The 23,046-nt window shown below is 44.8% G+C and overlaps 1 protein-coding gene across 1 annotated transcript; it reads left to right on the plus strand.

The window, feature by feature from the left end:
* The first annotated feature begins 2 nt into the window (after nucleotides 1-2).
* MFAP1 (microfibril associated protein 1) lies at nucleotides 3-21,967 on the plus strand. Its single transcript, XM_033190305.1, has 9 exons — nucleotides 3-241; nucleotides 9,254-9,473; nucleotides 11,619-11,748; nucleotides 12,008-12,195; nucleotides 13,334-13,442; nucleotides 13,544-13,704; nucleotides 16,986-17,145; nucleotides 21,075-21,164; nucleotides 21,266-21,967. The coding sequence occupies exons 1-9, from the start codon at nucleotides 163-165 to the stop codon at nucleotides 21,446-21,448; spliced, it is 1,320 nt and encodes a 439-aa protein (XP_033046196.1). The 5' UTR covers nucleotides 3-162; the 3' UTR covers nucleotides 21,449-21,967.
* The last annotated feature ends 1,079 nt before the right edge of the window (nucleotides 21,968-23,046 follow it).

The raw sequence follows: 23,046 nt of genomic DNA on the forward strand, positions 1-23,046 counted from the left end.
GTATTTCCGGTTTATCTGGCTCAGCCGTAAGTAGTTTCTCTATCAGTCGCGCAGCTGTGTTCGTGGATTTAGGTAGAAGGAATTTCTTCTCTTCGTTGATGTTGTTGGTGTTCACTGTTTGGAGTTAGTCAAGTTTCGGGAATCACCGTCGCTGCCATCAACATGTCGGTCCCAAGCGCTCTCATGAAGCAACCGCCCATTCAGTCTACGGCTGGGGCCGTCCCAGTTCGCAATGAGAAAGGTACGGTGCGGACACCCTCTTCCCAGTCGAATTTTAACCCCTTCCGGCCCCAGCAACCTCCAGACCTCTCCCGGACACACCACTCCAACCCCTCCAGCTCTTAAGATCTGGCTCCCAGGTTCTTGGACCTTTCCACCCCCATCCCCTTCATCCGATCTTGTTCCTGTGGCCTGCTTTCATATTCAGCAAGCACCTCTCTTAGCCTCCACAAATTCCTTAGACTAGTGTTACATATATATAATGTATATTACATATATTAAAATATTAGTTACTTAGGAAATTAAGTATATATCAGAATATATATGTTTAATACATGTATTCTAGAATACATGATTTTGTTCTAATATAATGATTAGAATATAATATCACTAATTACATATAAATACTAGAATATATGTATTATTAGTCTAATAATTACTAAGGAACTTAAATATATAAATCTAATAATTAGGAACTTAAGTATATAGCAGAATATATACATAATATCAGACTAGATAGATAGAAACTGCCTGTTGGCAAGGCATTGTGCGGGATACGGTCCCTCTTTTGCTCTCCATAGAAGTCTACTTATGCTGCCCAGGCTGGACTCGAACTCCTGGGGCTCAGGCTATCCTCCTGCCTCAGCCTCCCAAGTAGACGCCACCGTGTCTAGTCTCAACATGGCTTTTAAGAATTATCTTTTAATCCCTATACATCTAATTCATTCATCTTAACAGCTTATGAATTCCATTGTATAAAATAAAGTGTAATCCACAGTTTATTCCCTACTGAGGGGCAGGTGGTTGTCCCGTTGTTTTAAAAAGTGCTGCGGCCAGGCATGGTGTCTCATGCCCGTAAACCCAGCACTTTGGGAGGCTGAGGCGGGCAGAACACCTGAGGTCAGGAGTTCGAGACCAGCCTGGTCAACATGGTGAAACCCCCGTCTCTAATAAAAATATAAAAAATTAGCCATGTATGATGGTGGGTGCCTGTAATCCCAGCTACTTAGGAATCTGAGACAGGAGAATTGCTTGAACCCGGGAGGTGGAGGTCGCAGTGAGCAGAGAGTCGCACCATTGCACTCCAGCCTGGGCCACAGTGTGAGACTCTGTCTCAAAAAAGAAAAAAAAAAAAAAAAAACACAGTTCTGCATTTGTCATTCTGTAGCCAATACTAGCATTATTTAGTACCTGCTACCAATTGCTCCTCAAAGTAAGTTGTAAGAACATAAGAATTTGTGGAGCACAGTGGCTCATACCTGTAATCCCAGCACTTTGGGAGGCTGAGGCAGTAGGATCACTTGAGGCCAGGAGTTCAAGACCAGCTTGAGCAACATAGCGAGACCCGCCCCCCATCTCTACAGAAAAAATTAAAAATTAAGGCCCAGCTTGGTGGCTCACGCCTGTAATCCCAGCCCTTTGGGAGGCTGAGGCGGGTGGATCACCTGAAGTCAAGAGTTCAAGACCAACCTGGCCAACATGGTGAAACCCTGTCTCTACTAAAAATACAAAAATAAGCTGGGTGTGGTGGCAGGCGCCTATAATCCCAGCTACTCGGTAGGCTGAGGCAGGAGAATCACTTGAACCCGGGGGGTGGAGGTTGTGGTGAGCCGAGATCATGCCATCGCACTCCAGCCTGGGGGACAAGAGCAAGACTTCATCCCAAAAAAAAAAAAATTAAAAATTAGCGAGATGTAGTGATGTGCTCTTGCTACTTGGAAGAAGCCATAGCAGGAGGATCACTTATGCTCGGAAGTTCAAATCTGCAGTGAGCTATGATTGTGCCATTACACTCCAGCCTGAGCAACAGATCAAGACCCTGTCTCTTAAAACAAAGGCTGGGCATGGTGCCTCAGACCTGTAATCCCAGCACTTTGGGAGGCCGAGGCAGGTGGATCACCTGAGGTCAGGAGTTCAAGACCAGCCTGGCCAACATGGTGAAACCCTGTCTCTACTAAAAATACAAAAATTAGCCGGGTGTGATGGCGCACGCCTGTAATCCCAGCTGCTTGGAAGGCTGAGGCAAGAGAATCACTTGAACCTGGGAGGCAGAGGTTGCACTGAGCTAAGATCACGCCACTGCACTCCAGCCTGACCGACAGAGCAAGACTCCATCTCAAAAAAGAAAAGAAAGAAAACAAACTTCGAGAACCTAAGAGCTTTATTTCCCATATATTCATCATCTACACACTTGGTTATATCAAATTTTTACATTTTTTGTCCAATCTGACAGGTGTTGAAATGGTGTCTCATTATTCTAATTTGCGTTCCCCTGATTACTAGTGATGCTGGGCTTTTTTTTTTTTTTTTGAGAAAGAGGAAAGAGTTTCACTCTTGTTGCCCGGGCTGGAGTGCAGTGGCACCATCTCGGCTCACTGTAACCTCCACTTCCCGGGTTCAAGCGATTCTCCTGCCTCAGCCTCCTGAGTAGCTGGGATTACAGGCATGGGCCACCATGCCCAGCTAATTTTATATTTTTAGTAGAGATGGGACTTCTCCATGTTGGTCAGGGTGGTCTCAAACTCCTGACCTCACGTGATCCACCCGCCTGGGCCTCACAAAGTGCTGGGGTTACAGGCGTGAGCTGCTGTGCCCAGCCAGTGGTGGGCATCTTGTTCATGTGTCTAATAAACTCTCTAGGTTTTCTTTTCTGTGAATTACCTGTTTCTGTCAGTCACCCACTTTGTTTGCTTTGTTTTTATATATTCCAAATCTATAGTATCCTTTTCCTCATTTTTTGGCTTGTCTTTTAATTATGGAGTCTTCTCTTACACAGATGTTTCTAGTTTTAGTATTATCAGATTTATCAACTTGATCTTTTATGGTTTTAGCTTTTTTTTTTTGTATATCGTTTAAAAAATAATCCTTCCCTGCACTGAGATCACAGATACTGATATTGTAAAGGTTTTCTATCTTCTGAGTGTTTGTATATATTAAATTGAATTCGATACACACTTATACAAGACATTATAAGTTAGGAAGCTTACAGTCCAGTAGGGAGTGTAAATATTTAAAATATGTTTTTCATAGTTGGGTCTTTAATCCATCTGGAATTTTTGTGTCTGTGGTGGAAGTTAGAGGTCTAATTTTACTGTATGGTTGGCCAGTTGTCCCTTCTCAGTTGATGGATTAGCCCATCCATTCTCTACTGATTTTTAATGCCATTCCTATAGTATACTCAAGTTCTCATATAAGTTTGTTTTTCTTCTCTCTACTCTGTTCCATTGATCTCTGTGTACTTCCTGGGTCAGTGACATATCCGGTAAACTACGCCCCACCCCTCCTTCCCAGCCCCCATCAGTTTTATTCTTCTTCAGCATTGTCTTGGTATTTGGGGGCCTCCTATTCTTCCATATGATTTTGGGATAAGCCTGGAGACAGCTTTTAATGGAATTGCATTAAAATGATAGATTATACATTTATAGGTTAATTCAGGTGCAGTTGCCATCTTCTCATCCTTGAACATGAAATATTTCTCCGTGGCCGGGCGCGGTGGCTCAAGCCTGTAATCCCAGCACTTTGGGAGGCCGAGACGGGCGGATCACGAGGTCAGGAGATCGAGACCATCCTGGCTAACACAGTGAAACCCCGTCTCTACTAAAAATACAAAAAAAAAAAAAAACTAGCCGGGCGAGGTGGCGGGCGCCTGTAGTCCCAGCTACTCGGGAGGCTGAGGCAGGAGAATGGCGTAAACCCGGGAGGCGGAGCTTGCAGTGAGCTGAGATCCGGCCGCTGCACTCCAGTCCGGGCGACAGAGCGAGACTCCGCCTCAAAAAAAAAAAAAAAAGAAGTATTTCTCCGTTTATTTAGATCTTTTTTATCTTTCAATAAAATTATATATTTTTCCTCCTAAAATCCTTGTACATTGTTTGTTGGATTTATTCCTCAGTATCTTATAGATTACTTGTGACTATTAATGGTATTTTAACACTGTATTCTCTCCAGCCTAGGCAACATAGTGAGACCCCAAAAAATACAATGCTCTACAAAAAAATAAAATTACCTGGGCAGTACCTGCCTGTAGTCCCAGCTACTGGGAGGCTGAAGAGGGAGGATCACTTTAGCCCAGGAGGTTGAGACTGCAGTGAGCTGTGATCATGCCACTGCACACCAGCCTGGGTAGCAGAGTGAGACCTTTCTCAAAAAGTAGAAAATATGTCAGGCATGGTAGCTCATGCCTGTAATCCCAGCACTTTGGGAGACCCTAGGCAAGAGGATCGCTTGAGCCCAGGAGTTCAAGACCAGCCTGGGCAACATAGTGAGACCTTGTCTAGACAAAAAATTTTTTAAAATTAGACCTTCATGGTGTTGCCCGCCTGTAGTCCCAGCTACTTCAGAGGCTGAGGCAGAACGGTTTGAACCTAGGAGGTTGAGGCTGCAGTGAGCCATGATTGCGCCACTGCACTCCACCCTAGGCAACAGAGTGAGACCCTGTCTCAAGAAAATAAATAAAAGGCCGGGCGCGGTGGCTCAAGCCTGTAATCCCAGCACTTTGGGAGGCCGAGACGGGCGGATCACGAGGTCAGGAGATCGAGACCATCCTGGCTAACACGGTGAAACCCCGTCTCTACTAAAAATACAAAAAACTAGCCGGGCGAGGTGGCGGGCGCCTGTAGTCCCAGCTACTCCGGAGGCTGAGGCAGGAGAATGGCGTAAAACCCGGGAGGCGGAGCTTGCAGTGAGCTGAGATCTGGCCACTGCACTCCAGCCCGGGCGAAAGAGCAAGACTCCGTCTCAAAAAATAAATAAATAAATAAATAAAAATAAAATTGTACTTTCTGATTATATGTAGCTAATGTACAGGTATGCTTATTTTTAGAAATAAGTTTTTTATCTAGCATTTTTTCTGAACTCTTTTAGCTTATCTATTTGTTATCTTGTGTTTTCTACAAAGACAACCATATAATCTGCAAATTATGACAGTTTCTTCCTTTTTTTTTCTTTTTTCTTTTTTTTTTTTTTTTGAGGTGGAGTCTGGCTCTGTTGCCCAGGCTGGAGTGCAGTGGCCAGATCTCAGCTCACTGCAAGCTCCGCCTTCCGGGTTCACACCATTCTCCTGCCTGAGCCTCCCGAGTAGCTGGGACTACAGGTGCCCGCCATCTCGCCTGGCTAGTTTTTTGTTTTTTGTTTTTTGTTTTTTTTAAATGGAGTCTCGCTCGGTCACCCAGGCTGAAGTGTAGTGGCCGGATCTCAGCTCACTGCAAGCTCCGCCTCCCGGGTTTACGTCATTCTCCTGCCTCAGCCTCCGGAGTAGCTGGGACTACAGGCGCCCGCCACCTCGCCCGGCTAGTTTTTTGTATTTTTTAGTAGAGACGGGGTTTCATTGTGTTCGCCAGGATGGTCTCGATCTCCTGACCTCTTGATCCACCCGTCTCGGCCTCCCAAAGTGCGGGGATTACAGGCTTGAGCCACCACGCCCGGCAGTTTTTTGTATTTTTTAGTAGAGACGGAATTTCACCGTGTTAGCCAGGATGGTCTCAATCTGCTGACCTCGTGATCCGCTTGTCTCGGCCTCCCAAAGTGCTGGGATTACAGGCTTGAGCCACCGCGCCCGGCCGACAGTTTCTTCCTTTAACATCCTTATAACTTTTCCTTATTGCCCAAATTAGAACCATAATACAGTGTTGACTAGAAGGTGTGATAGGGACAACATTAGGATGCCCACTGGATTTTTGTTTTTGTTTTTTGTGGGTTTTTTTGTTGTTGTTTTTTTTAAAACAGAGTCTTGCCCTGTCGCCCAGGCTGGAGTGCAGTGGTGTGATCTCGGCTCCGCCTCCCTGGTTCACGCCATTCTTCTGCCTCTGCCTCCCGAGTAGCTGGGACTACAGGTGCGTGCCACCACGCCTGGCTAATTTTTTGTTTTTGTTTTTGTTTTTGTTTTTGTTTTTTGAGATGGAGTCTTGCTCTGTCGCCCAGGCTGAAGTGCAGTGGTGCTGTCTCAGCTCACTGCAAGCTCCAGGTCCCGGGTTCGTGCCATTCTCCTGCCTCAGCCTCCCAAGTAGCTGGGACTACAGGCGCCTACCACCACACCCAGCTAATTGTTTTGTATTTTTAGTGCAGACGGGGTTTCACGGTGTTAGCCAGGATGGTCTCAATTTCCTGACTTTGAGATCCGCCTGCCTCGGCCTCCCAAAGCGCTGGGATTACAGGCGTGAGCCACCATGGCCAGCTGGATGCCCACTGATTTTTATAGAGAGTGCTTCTGGCCAGTCGTGGTGGCTCACACCTGTAATCCCAGCACTTTAGGAGGCTGAGGCTGGCGGATCACCTGAGGTCAGGAGTTCAAGACCAGCCTGGCCTACATGGTGAAACCCTGTCTTTACTAAAAAATACACAAATTAGCCAGGCATATGGTGGGCGCCTGTAATTTTAGCTACTCAGGAGCCTGAGGCAGGGAGAATTGGTTGAACCCGGGGGACAGAGGTTGCACTGAGCCACGATGGTGCCACTGCACTGCAGCCTGGGCAACAGAGCGAGACTCCATCTCAATAAATAAAGAAATACATAAATACAATGGTTATTGTTTTATCATTATAAAGTCTGCTGTATCTATTATTTTTTTTTAAATGTGACTTTAAAAAATAGTAGGCAGGAGAGATGGCTCACATCTATAATCCCAGCACTTTGGGAGACTGAGGCTGGAGGATCACTTGAGGCTAGGAGTTCAAGGCCAGCCTGGGCAACATAGCAAAACCCTTTCTCTACCTTTTAAAAAATAATAAATAAGGCCGGGCGCGGTGGCTCAAGCCTGTAATCCCAGCACTTTGGGAGGCCGAGACGGGCGGATCACGAGGTCAGGAGATCGAGACCATCCTGGCTAACACTGTGAAACCCCGTCTACTAAAAAATACAAAAAAAGGCCGGGCGCGGTGGCTCAAGCCTGTAATCCCAGCACTTTGGGAGGCCGAGACGGGCGGATCACAAGGTCAGGAGATTGAGACCATCCTGGCTAACATGGGGAAACCCCGTCTCTACTAAAAAATACAAAAAACTAGCCGGGCGAGGTGGCGGGCGCCTGTAGTCCCAGCTACTCGGGAGGCTGAGGCAGGAGAATGGTGTGAACCCAGGAGGCGGAGCTTGCAGTGAGCTGAGATCCGGCCACTGCACTCCAGCCCCGGCGACAGAGTGAGACTCCGTCTCAAAAAAAATAAAAATAAAAATAATAATAATAAATAAAAATGAAATTTACAAAAGCAAAAATAGTATATTGCTTCCCTCCCATTGTCTGTATCTACATATATATTTTTGGGTTTTTTTTTTGTTTTTAAAGACAGAGTCTTACTATGTTGCCCAGGCTGGAGTGCAACAGGATGATCTCAGCTCACTACAGCCTCCACCTCCCAGGTTCAAATGATTCTCCTGCCTCAGCCACCTGAGTAGCTGGGATTAACAAGTGTGTGCCACCACGCCTGGCTAATTTTTGTATTTTTAGTAGAGATGGGGTTTCACCATGTTGGCCAGGCTGGTCTCGAACTCCTAGCCTCAACTGATCTGCCCACCTTGGCTTTCCAAAGTGCTGGGATTACAAGCATGAGCCACTGTGCCCAGCTATATATATTTTTGTGTTTGACACAGGGTCTCACTTTATCACTCAGGCTGAAGTGAGTGCCTTGCTGTGGTCACGGCTCGCCACAGCCTCAACCTCCTGGGCTCTAGTGATTCTCCCACCTCAGCCTCCCATATAGCTTGGGACCACAGGCATACACCACCATGCCCGGCTAATTTTTTTATTTTTAGTAGAGACGAGGTCTAACTTTGTTGCCCAGGCTGGTCTCGAACTCCTGGGTTTAAGCAGTCCTCCTGCCTCAACCTTCCAAAATGCTGGGATTACAGGCATGAGCCACCGCACCTGGCCCCCTCATTAATTTTCTAAGGTTAAACTATCCTTGTAGTCTTGGGCTAAATTCTGATAAGTTGTGTTGGCTTAGGGGTTTTTTGTTTCGGGTTTTTTTTTTGTTTTTTTTTTTGGTAGTTTTTATATCGCTGGGATAAATTTGCTTTTATGTTATTTAATATTTTTGTATTTGTGTTTGTAAGTGAAATCCACCTAAAGTTTTCCTTTGAACTGTCCAATTTGGTTATCAAGGTTATACTCATAAAATAAGTTGGTTAGTTTTCACTGTCTCTCTTTGTTGACTAGAATTGTTTATATCTGTAGGCTGGGTGCTGTGGCTCACGCCTGTAATCCCAGCACTTTGGAAGGCCGAGGTGGGCGGATCTTGAGGTCAGGAGATGGAAACCATCCTGGCTAACACGGTGAAACTCCGTCTCTACTAAAAAATACAAATAATTAGCTGGGCGTGGTAGCACACGCCTTTAGTCCGAGCTACTCAGGAGGCTGAAGCAGGAGAATTACTTGAACCCAGGAGGCAGAGGTTGCAGTGAGCCGAGATCATACCACTGCACTCCAGCCTGGGCGACAGAGCGAGACTCCGTCTCAAAAAAAAAAAAGAAGAAGAATTGTATTTATAACAGATTACCTACTCTTGCAGGTTTCATAACACATAAGGTAAAGGAAAAGAAGGTAGAAATAGGTAAGATTAGAATATTGAGTCATGTGGCAATATGTTATAAAGGCTGCCATGGAAATCCCAGAAGGAACTACAAGAATGCCTGAGCAGCATTTTAGTTTTATGTTCCTGCAGAAATCATCCTTAGTATGTGGTGGGCACTGTTACAAATAATTTGTTTAAGGGTATAGTTGAGGTGGGATGCCATGAATTTATGATGGATGCAGTCTGCCTTTTTGCCGGGGACTTTTTCCTACTGTTTCACTGCCTACCTTCCTCCACTTCATTGTACTCAAGGTAAGCCTCATTATCATCAGTGTTGGCTTTCACAAGGAGGCAGTCTCATGACTTGGCCTTTGTAGGAAAACACCATTAGATGAATAGATGGTTGGGTAGTGGCTCTCTTCTTCTCCTGCTTAGACTCTTGTCTACTATGAATAAAGGGCTCTATTTGCAAAGGCCATGATGGGATGAAGCACATTGAGAAACAGGCTACTGAAACGTAAGTTATCTTTCTCACCCAGGTGAGATTTCAATGGAAAAAGTGAAGGTAAAGCGTTATGTGTCCGGAAAGAGGCCAGACTATGCCCCAATGGAGTCCTCAGATGAGGAGGATGAAGAATTTCAGTTCATTAAGAAAGCCAAAGAACAAGAAGCAGAGCCTGAGGAACAGGAGGAGGATTCATCTAGTGACCCCCGGCTACGGCGTTTACAGAACCGTATTAGTGAAGATGTGGAAGAGAGGTAATGTCTGTGATTGTGTTTTACTTGAACATGAACCTCTACAGCTTAGTAATAACAGCTAATACTTGAATAGTACTGCCAAGTAGATTACATTTGCTAATTCTTGTAATCCATACAATAGCTTTATGAAATAGGTGCTGTTATCCCCATTTCACAAAAGGAGGAAACTAAGAGCACAAAGGGGCTAAGAAAGTTACATGACCAAAGTTACAAAGTGGCAGCTTTAGAAAACAGCAGGTTACTTCTGGCCTAAAGGACCTACTCAACTCCTTATGGGAATAGAAAACACAGACTATTCCTTGACTGTTGAGGGGAGTCTTTTTAGCACAAAGATGTTTTATAAACTTTGATAAATTGATTTTATACATATGCTTATTCTAAATGCTAATAAAGGGAAATGACACTGAAGTAGGAGAAAAGACCTCATAAAGGTCTCGTAGAAAGAGAGCCTCCCAGTGAGGGATTTTGTATGTTATATATTGATTGAGACATTACCTTAATAGAGCAGACCAGGGGTCCTGAACTTTCACCGTTCATAATTATCCCAGGGGTTTTTTTCACAGAGCTCCTGGGCCAAAACAGTTCTGTTTATTTTAGTTAGTAAGTAGTTAGAGCCAAGTAACTTAATAAGTATTTATGTCCTAATAACTTTGCCACTTGAAAATTACAGTGCCCATGGCCGGGTGCAGTGGCTCATGCCTGTAATACTAGCACTTTGGGAGGCTGAGGCAGGTGGATCACGAGGTCAGGAGTTCAAGACTAGGCTGGCCAACTTGGTGAAACCCCATCTCTACTAAAAATACAAAAAGATTAAAAAAAAAAAAATACAAAAAGATTAGCCAGGCATGGCAGTGGGCACCTGTAATCCCAGCTACTTGGGAGACTGAGGCAGAGAATTGCTTGAACTTGGCAGGCGGAGGTTGCAGTGAGCCAAGATCACGCCACTGCACTCCAGCCTGAGTGACAAGAGTGAGACTCCGTCTCAAAAAAGAAAAAAATAAAATTACAGTGCCCGTGGGGAAAAAAACACTTATTCATTCTCACATAACCACAGTTACTAGTGGGATTTGTGTGCCTGTTGGACACTGACAGCCTTTCAGACCTTGGAATCAGCACTGTCACTTTTTCATGTCTTGTTTTATATTGATTTTCACGCTACACTTACTTTTTACCACAGCAGCCACCAAAACCCAATTTCACAGAGATACGATATTCTCAAAAGGAATGTAGTGTGACTTAATGTTGAAACTGAATTACCTTGAGCTATTGAAAATATCCCAATGCAGGCCATGCTTGGTGGCTCACTCACGCCTGTAATCCCAGCACTTTGGGAGGCCGAGGCAGGCGATCACCTGAGGTCAGGAGTTCAAGACTAGCCTGGCCAACATGACGAAACCCCCTTTCTAGTAAAAATACAAAAATTAGCCGGGTGTGGTGGTGCACGCCTGTAATCCCAGCTACTCAGGAAGCTGAGGCAGGGAGAATCGCTTGAACCTGGTGGGGGGAGGTTGTGGTGAGCCAAGATCACGCCATTGCTCTCCAGCCTGGGTAACAGACTGAGATTCTGTCTCAAAAAAAATCCCAATGCATCCCTATGAGTTTGCTGGTTTGCTGTGGTGCCTTAGGATGCCTCAACATACGTTTAGTTAGTATTTCAGGCCCAACTTGACTATTTGCTCTGACATCCTAGTCTAGTTTCTTTAATCTGCACCTCAGTTTCCCTCACCTCAATACTTTAATATTGGATGGACATGGTGGCTCACACCTGTAATCCCAGCACTTTGAGAGGCTGAGGCGGGCAGATTGCCTAAGTCTAGGAGTTGAAGACCAGCCTGGGCAACATGGTAAAAACCCCGTCTCTACAAAAAATACAAAAATTAACCATGTGTGCTGGCATGCCTATAGTCCCAGCTACTCAGGAGGCTGAGGTGGGAGGATCACTTGAGCCTGGGAGGCAGAGGTTGCAGTGAGCCAAGATCTCACTACTGCACTGCAGCCTGGGTGACAGAGCAAGACCCTGCCTCAAAAAAAAAGACTTCAGTATTAATGAAGGCAAACATAATATACTGTGTGGCTATGGAAATGCAGTTGATGCTACTTCATTTTTATGACATTGGTGTTACATTTGGAGATGCTGCTTTTCAGATTGGCTCGACATCGGAAAATAGTGGAACCTGAAGTGGTAGGAGAGAGTGACTCAGAAGTAGAAGGAGATGCTTGGCGCATGGAACGAGAAGATAGCAGTGAAGAAGAGGAGGAGGAAATTGATGATGAGGTATGATAAAGGAACATGGGAAGTTTTTTTCTGGATATAAGAAAAAGTTGACGCCAGTGCTCATTTGTTGAAGCCTTAAAAACATGAGATCACTGCTTTTGGCAGGACTCTGATCATGTTCCTTGTTTGTTGGGATAGGACTAAAAATAGAATCGTACTAAGTTGTATTTTTTTACATTTGAATTTGTTGGGTTTGATGAGACTAAAACAAAAAGCCATAGGCCATTTGACTGACTGGCTTACATATATGACTTGATAGGAAATAGAGCGGCGGCGTGGCATGATGCGTCAGCGAGCACAGGAGAGAAAAAATGAAGAGATGGAAGTCATGGAAGTGGAAGATGAGGGACGTTCTGGAGAGGAGTCAGAATCAGAGTCTGAGTATGAAGAGTACACAGACAGTGAAGATGAGATGGAGCCTCGCCTTAAGCCAGTCTTCATTCGAAAGTAAGTATCTCACAAGCCAGATCTGAATCCACTTAATTACCACTTTCCAGGTGTGGAAACAAAAGTCTGTTTTCTGTTGTGCTATTCTGAAATCTAAGCACTGAGTGAAAGTGCTTTTGCTAGTGCTATAGCCTTGCCAGATGAGCTGCTGAGGAATATCTTGGTGTTAGCAGAGACCCTGAGTTTGTTTTCACATCTCTTTTTTCAGTTATATAGCATATATCTGTCCAAGGCCTTTTTTTTTTTTTTCTTTCTGAGACGGAGTGTTGCTCTTGTTGCCCAGGCTGGAGTGCAATGGCGTCATGTCTGCTCACCACAACCTCCAACTCCCGGTTTCAAGCGATTCACCTGCCTCAACCTCCCTAGTAGCTGGGATTACAGGCATGCGCCACCACGTCTGGCTAATTTTGTATTTTTAGTATAGAGGGGGGGTTTCACCATATTGGTCAGGCTGGTCTCGAACTCCCGACCTCAGGTGATCCACCCTCCTCAGCCTACCAAAGTGATGGGATTACAGGCATGAGCCACCGTGCCCAGCCAAGGCCATATATTTTTAAGCACAAAATTAAACTCAACGAGCAAATTCCTATTCCTTTCTTGATGGCTAGAAATCCTACTACTTACAGGCCAGCAAGTTCTTTGCTCTCCAGGCAGTTCTCAAAGATGAACATGATTTTAGTGCTCCAAAGACCTGGGATGATAGCCGGGCACTGTGGCTCATGCCTGTAATTCCAGCACTTTGGGAGGCTGAGGCAGGTGGATCACGAGGTCAGGAGTTCAAGACCAGTCTGGCCAAGATGGTGAAACCCCATCTCTACTAAAAATACAAAGAAATTAACCAGGTGTGGTGGCAGGCGCCTGTAATCCCAGCTACTCGGGAGGCTGAGGCAGAGAATTGCTTGAACCCAGGAGGCAGAGGTTGCAGTGAGCTGAGATCACACCACTGCACAGGAGACAGAGTGAGACTCCATCTCAAAAAAAAAAAAAAAAGACCTCGGATGACTCAACGTTTTTTGCTCTTTGAAAATAATAGAGCCAAAGAGTTTGGTTTTGTCTGATTTGGATGGGACTAGGTCTAGGGGAACAAAGCACTCCACTCTAAGGACTTTAGGCAATTAACAGGACCTCTGTGATGCAGGAAGGACCGAGTGACAGTTCAAGAACGTGAAGCCGAAGCATTGAAACAGAAGGAGCTGGAGCAGGAAGCAAAACGCCTGGCAGAGGAGAGGCGCAAGTACACACTCAAGGTACTGGGGAGTGGTTGCAAGGATTGAGTATAAGAAATAGTGTAATCAGGTTTGTCTGAGGAGAGTAAAGAAGTCCAAGCCAAATTGTTCTCCCTACCCAGATTGTCGAAGAGGAAACCAAGAAAGAGCTGGAAGAGAACAAGCGATCCTTGGCTGCACTGGATGCACTCAATACTGATGATGAAAATGACGAGGAGGAATATGAGGCATGGAAAGTTCGGGAGCTAAAAAGAATCAAGAGGGACAGAGAAGATCGAGAAGCGTGAGTAAAAAGATGAACCTAGAGTTAATGCTGCTAGTGGAACAGGTTTCTAGTAGGATAGCTCTGAGACTCATCACCTACTGTGAGTTCCATTCTAGCCATCTTCAGAGTTCTTGCTGCTGGGTGAGTTTCCTATAATTGGAATGCGAGTTTCACTTGTTACAGTGAAATCAGGGAAGAGAAACACACTTTGTCGATGTGTGTCCATAATAGAGTGCCAGCCAGTGCTCCCTTTAGTTTCCTAGTAGACACAAAAATTAGTAACTGTTAGCAGTTATCTCTTACTGTATACAACCCAACCCACAATTGAGTGACTTGAAAAAACAATTACTTTTCACAATTTTGGAGGTTGGCTGAACAGTTCCTCTACTGATTTCACCTGGGCTCACTTATGTCGTTGTATCCAGCTAGATAGTTGACTGGGCTAGAAACTTAAAAGGGCTTCACTCACATGTCTAGTAGTAGGTGGTGGCTATCAGTTAGGATGCCTCACTTATCCTTCACTGGGTTAGACTGGCTTCCTTACATAGTAGTCTCAGGGTACCATTCTAAGAGGGCAAGGTCTTCTGACACTTAGGTTCCAGAACTCATACATCAATCCTGCCACATATTGGTCAAAGCAAGTCACAAGGCCAACCTAGCTTTAAGCAGGTGGAGAAACAGACTCCACCTCTGGATAGGAGAAGCAGCAAAGTCATACTTTTTGAAAAGGGGCATGCATACTGTGAGGGGAAGAATTTGTGGCACTTAAATAATCTACACTACATTAGAGCAGAATTCTTTTTTTTTTTTTTTTTTTTTTGAGATGGAGTTTTGCTTTTCACCCAGGCTGGAGTGAAGTGTCACAATCTCAGCTCACTGCGGCCTCTGCCTCCTGGGTTCAGGTGATTCTCCTGCCTTAGCCTCCCAAGTAGCTGGGATTACAGGCATGTGCCACCACACCTGGCTAATTTTTGTATTTTTAGTAGAGACAGGGTTTCACCATGTTGGTCAGGCTGGTCTCGAACTCGTGACCTCAGGTTATTCACCTGCCTCGGCCTCCCAAAGTGCTCGGCCTCCCAAAGTGCTCGGATTACGGCATGAGCCACCACACCCAGCCCAAGCAGAATCATTTCTGAGCTGCATCACTCATTCCTATAAATTAATAGGTATAAGAGGGTAATCCCAGATTACAAAGGAAACCATCAATAGGTAACTCTAGGCTGGGCGTGGTGGCTCACACCCATAATCCCAGCACTTTGGGAGGCTGAGGCAGGCAAATCACTTCAGGCTGGGAGTTCGAGACCAGCCTGGCCAACATGGTGAAAACCTGTCTCTACTAAAATACAACAATTAGCTGGGTGTGGTGGTGTGTGCATGTTATTCCCAGCTACTTGGAAGGTGGAGGCAAGAGAATCGCTTGAACCCGGGAGGCAGAGGTTGCAGTGAGCTGAGATAGCGCCACTGCACTCCAGCCTAGGTGACAGAGTGAGACTCTTATCTGGAAAAAAGAAAAAAAGAAAACTTGCTTCAACATGAGCTGCACACGATAAATAGATAACTCCATCCTCAGCCTGTAGTTTCTTTTTTCTTTTCTTTTTTTTTTTTTTTTTTTGAGACAGAGTCTTACTCTGTCGCCCAAGCTGGAGTGCAGTGGCACAATCTTGGCTCACTACAACCTCCACCCCCTGGGGATCAAGCAGTTCTGCCTCAGCCTTCCAAGTAGCTGGGACTACAGGCATATGCCACCACACACGTGCTGGGAATACAGGCATGAGCCACCACACCTGGCCCTCAGCCTGTAGTTTCTAAGGTTTTTATCCTGGACCTGAAGGAGTAGGAGTCCAAGTGCCCTTTAAAATTGTACACAAGGCCGGGCATGGTGTCTCATGCCTATAATCCCAACAATTTGGGAGGCCGAGGTGGGCAGATCACAAGGTCAGGAGTTTGACACCAACCTGTCCGATATAGTGAAACTCCGTCTGTACTAAAAATACAAAAATTAGCCGGGCATGGTGGTACACGCCTGTAAATCCCAGCTACTCAGGAGGCTGAAGCAGGAGAATCGCCTGAACCTGGGAGGCAGAGGTTGCAGTGTGCCGAGATTGTGCCACTGCATTCCAGCCTGGGCAACAGAATGAGATTCCATCTCAAAAAATTAAAAAAATAAAATACAATTGTACACAAAATTATGTGTGTATATACATTTTTTTGGAGAAAAGGGGTATCACCCCCTCTCTCCCCAACACTGGCTAAAAAGTTACTGCAATCGCCGGGCGCAGTGGCTCAAGCCTGTAATCCCAGCACTTTGGGAGGCCGAGACGGGTGGATCACGAGGTCAGGAGATCGAGACCATCCTGGCTAACACGGTGAAACCCCGTCTCTACTAAAAAAAATACAAAAACTAGCCGGGCGAGGTGGCAGGCGCCTGTAGTCCCAGCTCCTCGGGAGGCTGAGGCAGGAGAATGGCGTAAACCCGGGAGGCGGAGCTTGCAGTGAGTTGAGATCCAGCCACTGCACTCCAGTCCGGGCGACAGAGCGAGACTCCGCCTCAAAAAAAAAAAAAAAAGTTACTGCAATCTGGCCGGGCACAGTGGCTCACGCCTGTAATCCCAGCACTTTGGGAGGCACAGGTGGGCGGATCAAAATCCTAGTGAACACAGTGAAACCCTGTCTCTACTAAAAATACAAAAAGATTAGCCAGGCGTGGAAGCGGGCGCCTATAGTGCCAGCTACTTGGGAGGCTGAGGAAGGAGAATGGCGTGAACCCAGGAGGCGGAGCTTGCAGCGAGCCGAGATGGCACCACTGCACTCCACCCTGGGCAACAGAGCAAGACTCTGTCACCAGAAAAAAAAAAAAGTTACTGCAATCTAATTAATGATGGTAATCTTTGGTTTATGACATGCAAGCACCTATATGATTATGATACACTTACATAAAGGAATACCAGCAAAGCCTTGGATAGTTATTTTAAATTCACTTTTTTTTTTTTTTTTAAAGCTGAGAAGACCTTTTAGGGAAAGAGAATTCGTAATGTTGCAAAACCCAGCAATAATAGTATGTCTGAATGTCAAAAGAGCTAGAATCAACTTTTGGAAGTTGGCAATACCTAGTCTGGCAAACATAATGAAGACTAACTCACCCTTTTGTTTATTGAGCTCTTGATCTTGATTCCTAATAGGCAATGACTAGAATTAAAGAAGGTGACTAATACTTGAAATGACATGGGACTGTTATTTTCGATAATTTGGTCTTTCTGAAGCTGTAACAGTACCAATAAATTGTTTTGCTCCCTGGACAGGCTTGAAAAGGAGAAAGCAGAAATTGAACGCATGCGAAACCTGACTGAGGAAGAGAGGAGAGCTGAACTTCGGGCAAATGGCAAAGTCATTACCAACAAAGCTGTTAAGGGCAAATATAAGTTCTTACAGAAGTATTATCACCGGGGTGCCTTCTTCATGGTAAGAAGTGAAAAGAGAGTCAGAAAATTGGGCAGTAGGAATAACTCAGAAACTCTGAATTATTTTTTCTCTTCAAGAATGTTCTGGAATGTTATTTCCACTTGCCAATGGTCAGCTTTCTCATTTGTTTTTTCCTTCTGAACAATATAAACTCAGAGAAAAGCATCAGCAATTGGATTATAGAAGTAGCATCAACTGTTCTCTTTTGGCTCCAACTCTCAAAAAGAGGAAATGATGTAATGGCCTTTTTTTTTTTTTGAGAGACGGAGTCTTGCTGTCACCCAGGCTGGGGTACGGTAGTGCAAGTTCACTGCAACCTTGACCTCCTGGGCTCAAGGGATACACCTGCTTCAGCCTCCAGAGTAGCTGGGACTATAAGTATGCACAACCATACCTGGCACTTTTTTTTTTTTTTTTGGCTATTTTTTTTTTAATTTTTCATAGAGACCAGGTCTCACTATGTTGCCCAGGCTAGTCTTAACCTTCTGACCTCAAGCAATCCTTCCACCTCAGCCTCCCAAAGTATTAGGAATACAGGCATGAGCTATTGTCCTCAGCCTTAGATAAATTGAGGAAATGAAATAGAGAAGTGATCTGTATAGATAGGGGACGAATTAGGTCCTCCACTTTGTGAAAACCAAACTCTGCAAATAGCTTTACATTAATTCACTTTTGTGTGGTAGAAAGTTCACTTCATTCTCAACTGACAGTACCCAAGAGTAACTAACCAAAAGAATGGTTTATTATCTAACCATTAGGTGGAGGGCCATCATCTTTGTTTTTCATATAAAGACTAAGATCAAAATAGCAATCTGTTAATCCTGTATGGTTTATTATTTCCTAATGTTAAAGCAGTTTGTACCAAAAACTAGACTAGCTTTTTCAAGTGCTGTGTGGCAAATTCTAAATATCCCCACTGCAACTGAATTCCTGCCTTTCACTGCAGATGCTGTTAAAACTTCAGTGGTAGCTTCCCTACCACCCTCCAAAATCAGTTTCAGGTCTATCTGATTAGCAGGAACTGTCTGCTTACATAGTTTTCCAGCAGATGTGGCTTTCTATTCAGTGGAGATTATGAATTACTTCTTGTACTGCTTCGGTCATAAAGTTTCTTTGCTTAAGCAATTCACAGCTTTAATAATCAAGCTTCTTAGAGAAGCAGTTCATTGCTAGTTAAGATACATGAGAAAAGTGTATGTGAAAGTCCTTTGGTGGGCCAGGTACATTGGCTAATGCCTGTAATCTTAACATTTTGAGAGGCCAAGGCCGGCAGATCACTTGAGCCCAGGAGTTCAGCCTGGGCAATGTGCAAAACCCCATCTCTACAAAAACTACAAAAATTAGCCAGGTGTGGTGGTGCATGCCTGTAGTGCCACCTATCGAGGGGCTGGGGTGGAAGGACTGCTTCCGCCCGGGAGCTTGAGGCTGCGGTCATCTGTGATGGTGCTACTGCACTGCAGCCTGGGTGGCCGACCAAGACTTTGTCTCAAAAGAAATTTTTTTTAAAAGTCTTTCTTAAACAAGATAGTGGTATTTTTAATTCCTTCAGCATATGTGTTTATAAATCTGTATCACAGCATTGTAATATTACTATCACTCAGGCTAGAGTGCAGTGGTGCAGTCATGGCTCACTACTGCCTCATTCTCCTGGGCTCAAGCAATCCTCCTGCCTCAGCCTCCTGAGTAGTTGGGACTACAGGTGTGTGCCACCACACCTAATTTTTTTTTTATTTTGTAGAGATGGGGTTTTGCTATGTAGCTTAGGCTAGTTTCAAACTCCTGGGCTCAAACTATCCTCCCACCTTGGCCTCCCAAAGTGCTGGGATTACAGGCAAGAGCAACTGGATCCAGCCTTACTAATGTTGTTTATTTCATTGAGTAAGTAACCTTTAGTGCATATACTATGCAAAGGTAACTGTTCAGCACTGTTAGCGAGAATACTTAATCACTGTAACATAAGTAAAGTACTGTAGGAGTTCTGACGAGAGAGAGATTATATTTGGTAGAAGATTGAAAGGGTTGACATAAAGGTTGTAACATTTAAGCATTTAAGATGTATAGTTTTTTTTGTTTTTTGTTTTTTTGTCACCTAGGCTTGAGTGCAGTGGCGTGATGTCAGCTCACTGCAACCTCCGCCTCCCGGGTTCAAGCAATTCTCCTGCCTCAGTGCCCCAAGTAGCTGGGAATACAGGCGTGTACCACCATGCCCCGCTAGTTTTTGTATTTTTAGTAGAGACGGGGTTTCTCCATGTTGGCCAGGCTGGTCTTGAACTCCTGACCTTAGGTGATCTGCCCACCTCATGTCCCAAAGTGCTGGGATTACAGGCGTAAGCTACTGTGCCCGGCCAAGATGTATAGACTTTTTGACATTCAGTGCTGGGAAGACATTCCAGGTGGAGACCAGCAGGAGTGGAGGCAGAAAGCATCAGCTGTGAAGGGAAGTGGCAAAGAGAACTGAAAAGGTGGATTAAGGCTGTATAATATTTGGCCTTGATTACTACACAGAGGAGTTGTATTCATTTATTTATTTATTTTTGAGATGAAATCTCACTCTGTCGCCCAGGCTGGAGTGCAGTGGTGCGATGTCAGCTCACTGCAACCTCCACCTCCTGGGTTCAAGCGATTCTCCTGCCTCAGCCTCCTGTGTAGCTGGGATTACAGGTGCATGCCACCAGGTATAATTTTTTTTGTATTTTTAGTAGAGACAGAGGTTCACCATGTTGGTCAGACTGGTCTTGAACTCGTGACCTCGTGATCCACCCGCCTTGGCCTCCCAAAGCGCTGGGATTACAGGTGTGAGCCACTGCGCCCAGCCTAGGAGTTGCATTCATTTAATAGAGAACCACTGAAGTTTTTTGGGCCAGGCAAAGATTATAATGAGTTACAGTTTAGAAACATCAGTGCAATGACAGTATGTAAGACTGATAGTAGGGAAAACTAATAACCCAGGTGATGAGTTTGTAAGATGTGGCAACTAATGGAATGCACCCTTACTCAATTTTGAATCTAGGTAATCGAAGAGTATGCTGGGCCTACTAACAGAAAAGTTAAAGAGAGGAGGTTGATGTGGAAAGGTTAGGTATTAATAAATGGTTTTCACTTTAGACATGAGTTTCAAGTCCCAATAAAATATCCAACTTATGATATATGAAAGCCAGTAGAAAATCCAGGATTGGAGATTTGAGAGGCCTATGCAGAGTTGAAGTCACATGAGTAAACTAACACACTGAGTGCAGAGAGAATAAGTCAACCCTCAAGACACATCTACACTCAAGGAGAAAATTAGGCATAGTTTCATGCGCCTGTAGTCCCAGCTACTCAGGAGGCTAAGGTGAGAGCATCGCTTGATGCTGGGAGGTCAAGGCTGCAATGAGCAGTGATGACACCACTGCACTCTAGCCTGGACATCAGAATGAGACCCTGCCTCGGGAAAAAAAAAAAAAGAGAAAGACAATACAACAAAAGAAAAAGAATATCATCTTGGCTGGGCGTGGTGGCTCATGCCTGTAATCCCAGCACTTTGAGGGGCTAAGTCGGGCAGATCACAAGGTCAGGATATCGAGACCATCTGGGCTAACACGGTGAAACCCCGTCTCTACTAAAAATACAAAACATTAGCTGGGTGTGGTGGCATGGACCTGTAGTCTCAGCTACTCAGGAGGCCAAGGCAGGAGAATTGCTTGAACCCGGGAGGCGGAGGTTGCAGTAAGCCAAGATTGCGCCAGTGCACTCCAGCCTGGGCAACAGGCCGAGAATCTGTCTCAGAAAAAAAATATATATATATCATCTCTTCAGTTAGACGTAAGCTCTTGAAGAAAGGCTCAGTACCCTCTGCTTTCTTTGTATCCCTCATTGTAGAGTTTAATAAATTTGTGGTTTGAATATATAGGAAATAAAGCCACAAGATTGATAAGATTTTTTTTATACAGGATGAGGATGAAGAAGTATACAAGAGAGATTTCAGTGCTCCTACCCTGGAGGATCATTTCAATAAAACCATTCTTCCTAAAGTCATGCAGGTATGGGGATCTTTAATAACATGACAGAGAGAAAAGTAATGTATTGATAGCTGAGGCATGATTGGTTTGGTGGTGTAACTCATGATCCGTCCTTCCCTCAGGTCAAGAACTTTGGACGCTCAGGTCGCACCAAATACACTCACCTTGTGGATCAAGATACCACCTCCTTTGACTCAGCTTGGGGCCAAGAGAGTGCCCAGAACACAAAGTTCTTCAAACAAAAGGCAGCTGGGGTACGAGATGTATTTGAGCGGCCATCTGCCAAGAAGCGGAAAACTACCTAGGGTCCAGCTTCATGTTCTTCCAACTGTGGAACACAAGGGGAAGTCTCAGCATCTGGTCCCTGATTTGTTTTTTTCATTATTTCCTTGGCCCCTGTATCCAGCTATTGGACCTACTGCTGTACTTGTGATACTGGGTAGCCCAGACTTTGAAGGTGCTTTGTGAGGTTTGGACTCATGCTGAGAAACCCACAGGAAAGCACTGTCCAGGTAGGATTAGAGGCTTCCCACTTAAGACTATTTCTGAGAAATCTTAGGTTTTATCACTGCTATGGTTTCCCATATTTACTTGGGACTGTTCTGAGTTTCTTTTTCCAGCCCTTAGCTTGGGTTAGAAAAGTGGGCATGTAAGTGAACAATGCATTACTTCTACCTTAGGTTTAGGAGTAATATACCAGGAAATCTAAGCTTATGGAAACATGTTTTCCATTTTTGCTTGGAGTCCATTTTTCTAGGTGTACATACTTTTTTATCCATGTATGTGTGCATGTCAAGAAATAAAAGAATCACACAACAAGGAGATTTTTAGCATGATACTGGAAATAAGTTGTCCAGGCTGACAAGTATTAATTGCCTATTGAAGTAAAAGATAACAGAATTGTCAGGCAGAAGGTGTTTCACATTTTGATAATTCCCTTTGATGTCAGAAACAAGCTCAGGTACTAGCTGGGCTTTAGGTCACATCTGGATTTATTCCATGAGCAAATACAGATGTGTTTGAGAAGACCAAGGCCTTTCACATCCTTTAAATGTCCCACTGGAGGAATCAAATAGTTTAGTGTCGTATGATAAAAATGAATGGAAATAATTACTATGAGGTGGTAAATACATGAAGATGAACATAGGTACAAGTCACTGTGGTGTGGGATACAATCTAAGAATTATCCTAGAGTCAGAATGAGGGTAAGGCCTTGAAATTTTTTTTTTTTTTTTTTTTTTGAGACGGAGTCTCGCTCTGTCGCCCAGGCTGGAGTGTAGTGGCCGGATCTCAGCTCACTGCAAGCTCCGCCTCCCAGGTTCACGCCATTCTCTTGGCTCAGCCTCCCGAGTAGCTGGGACTACAGGCGCCCGCCATCTTGCCCGGCTAGTTTTTTGTATTTTTTAGTAGAGACGGTTCAGTGTGTTCGCCAGGATGGTCTCGATCTCCTGACCTCGTGATCCACCCGTCTCGGCCTCCCAAAGTGCTGGGATTACAGGCTTGAGCCACCGCGCCCGGCCCAGGCCTTGAAATTCTTTTGGAGAAATGTCTGTAACTGCCATTTAAGTGTCCATACAGCAGACTCGGGCCGTTACAGTTTTTTTTTTTTTTTTTTTTTTTAAGAGACAGCTCTCACCCAGGCTGAAGTACCTCAGCCTCCTGAGTAGCTGAGACTATAGGCGCCCACCACCACGCCCAGCTAATTTTTGTATTTTTAGTAGAGACAGAGTTTCACCGTGTTAGCCAGGATGGTCTCGATCTCCTGACCTCATGATCCGCCCACCTCGGCCTCCCAAAGTGCTGGGATTACAGGCATGAGCCACCGTGCCTGGCCAGGGCCGTTACAGTTTTATAGTTGAGGAAACTAGTTCAACAAGTGTGACTTGGTCCAAGCTGAATAACT

This window comes from Trachypithecus francoisi, unplaced genomic scaffold, assembly GCF_009764315.1.
Source record: "Trachypithecus francoisi isolate TF-2019V2 unplaced genomic scaffold, Tfra_2.0 Lachesis_group3, whole genome shotgun sequence".
Classification (NCBI taxonomy): domain Eukaryota; kingdom Metazoa; phylum Chordata; class Mammalia; order Primates; family Cercopithecidae; genus Trachypithecus; species Trachypithecus francoisi.

What these genes read in the sequence shown, in the direction of transcription:
- MFAP1 (XM_033190305.1), top strand. Translation starts at nt 163, where the DNA reads ATGTCGGTCCCAAGCGCTCTCATGAAGCAACCGCCCATTCAGTCTACG. An exon ending in AGGAGGAAATTGATGATGAG is followed by an intron (nt 11,749 to 12,007) that starts GTATGATAAAGG and finishes ATGACTTGATAG; the next exon opens with GAAATAGAGCGGCGGCGTGG. An exon ending in TTCTTCCTAAAGTCATGCAG is followed by an intron (nt 21,165 to 21,265) that starts GTATGGGGATCT and finishes TCCTTCCCTCAG; the next exon opens with GTCAAGAACTTTGGACGCTC.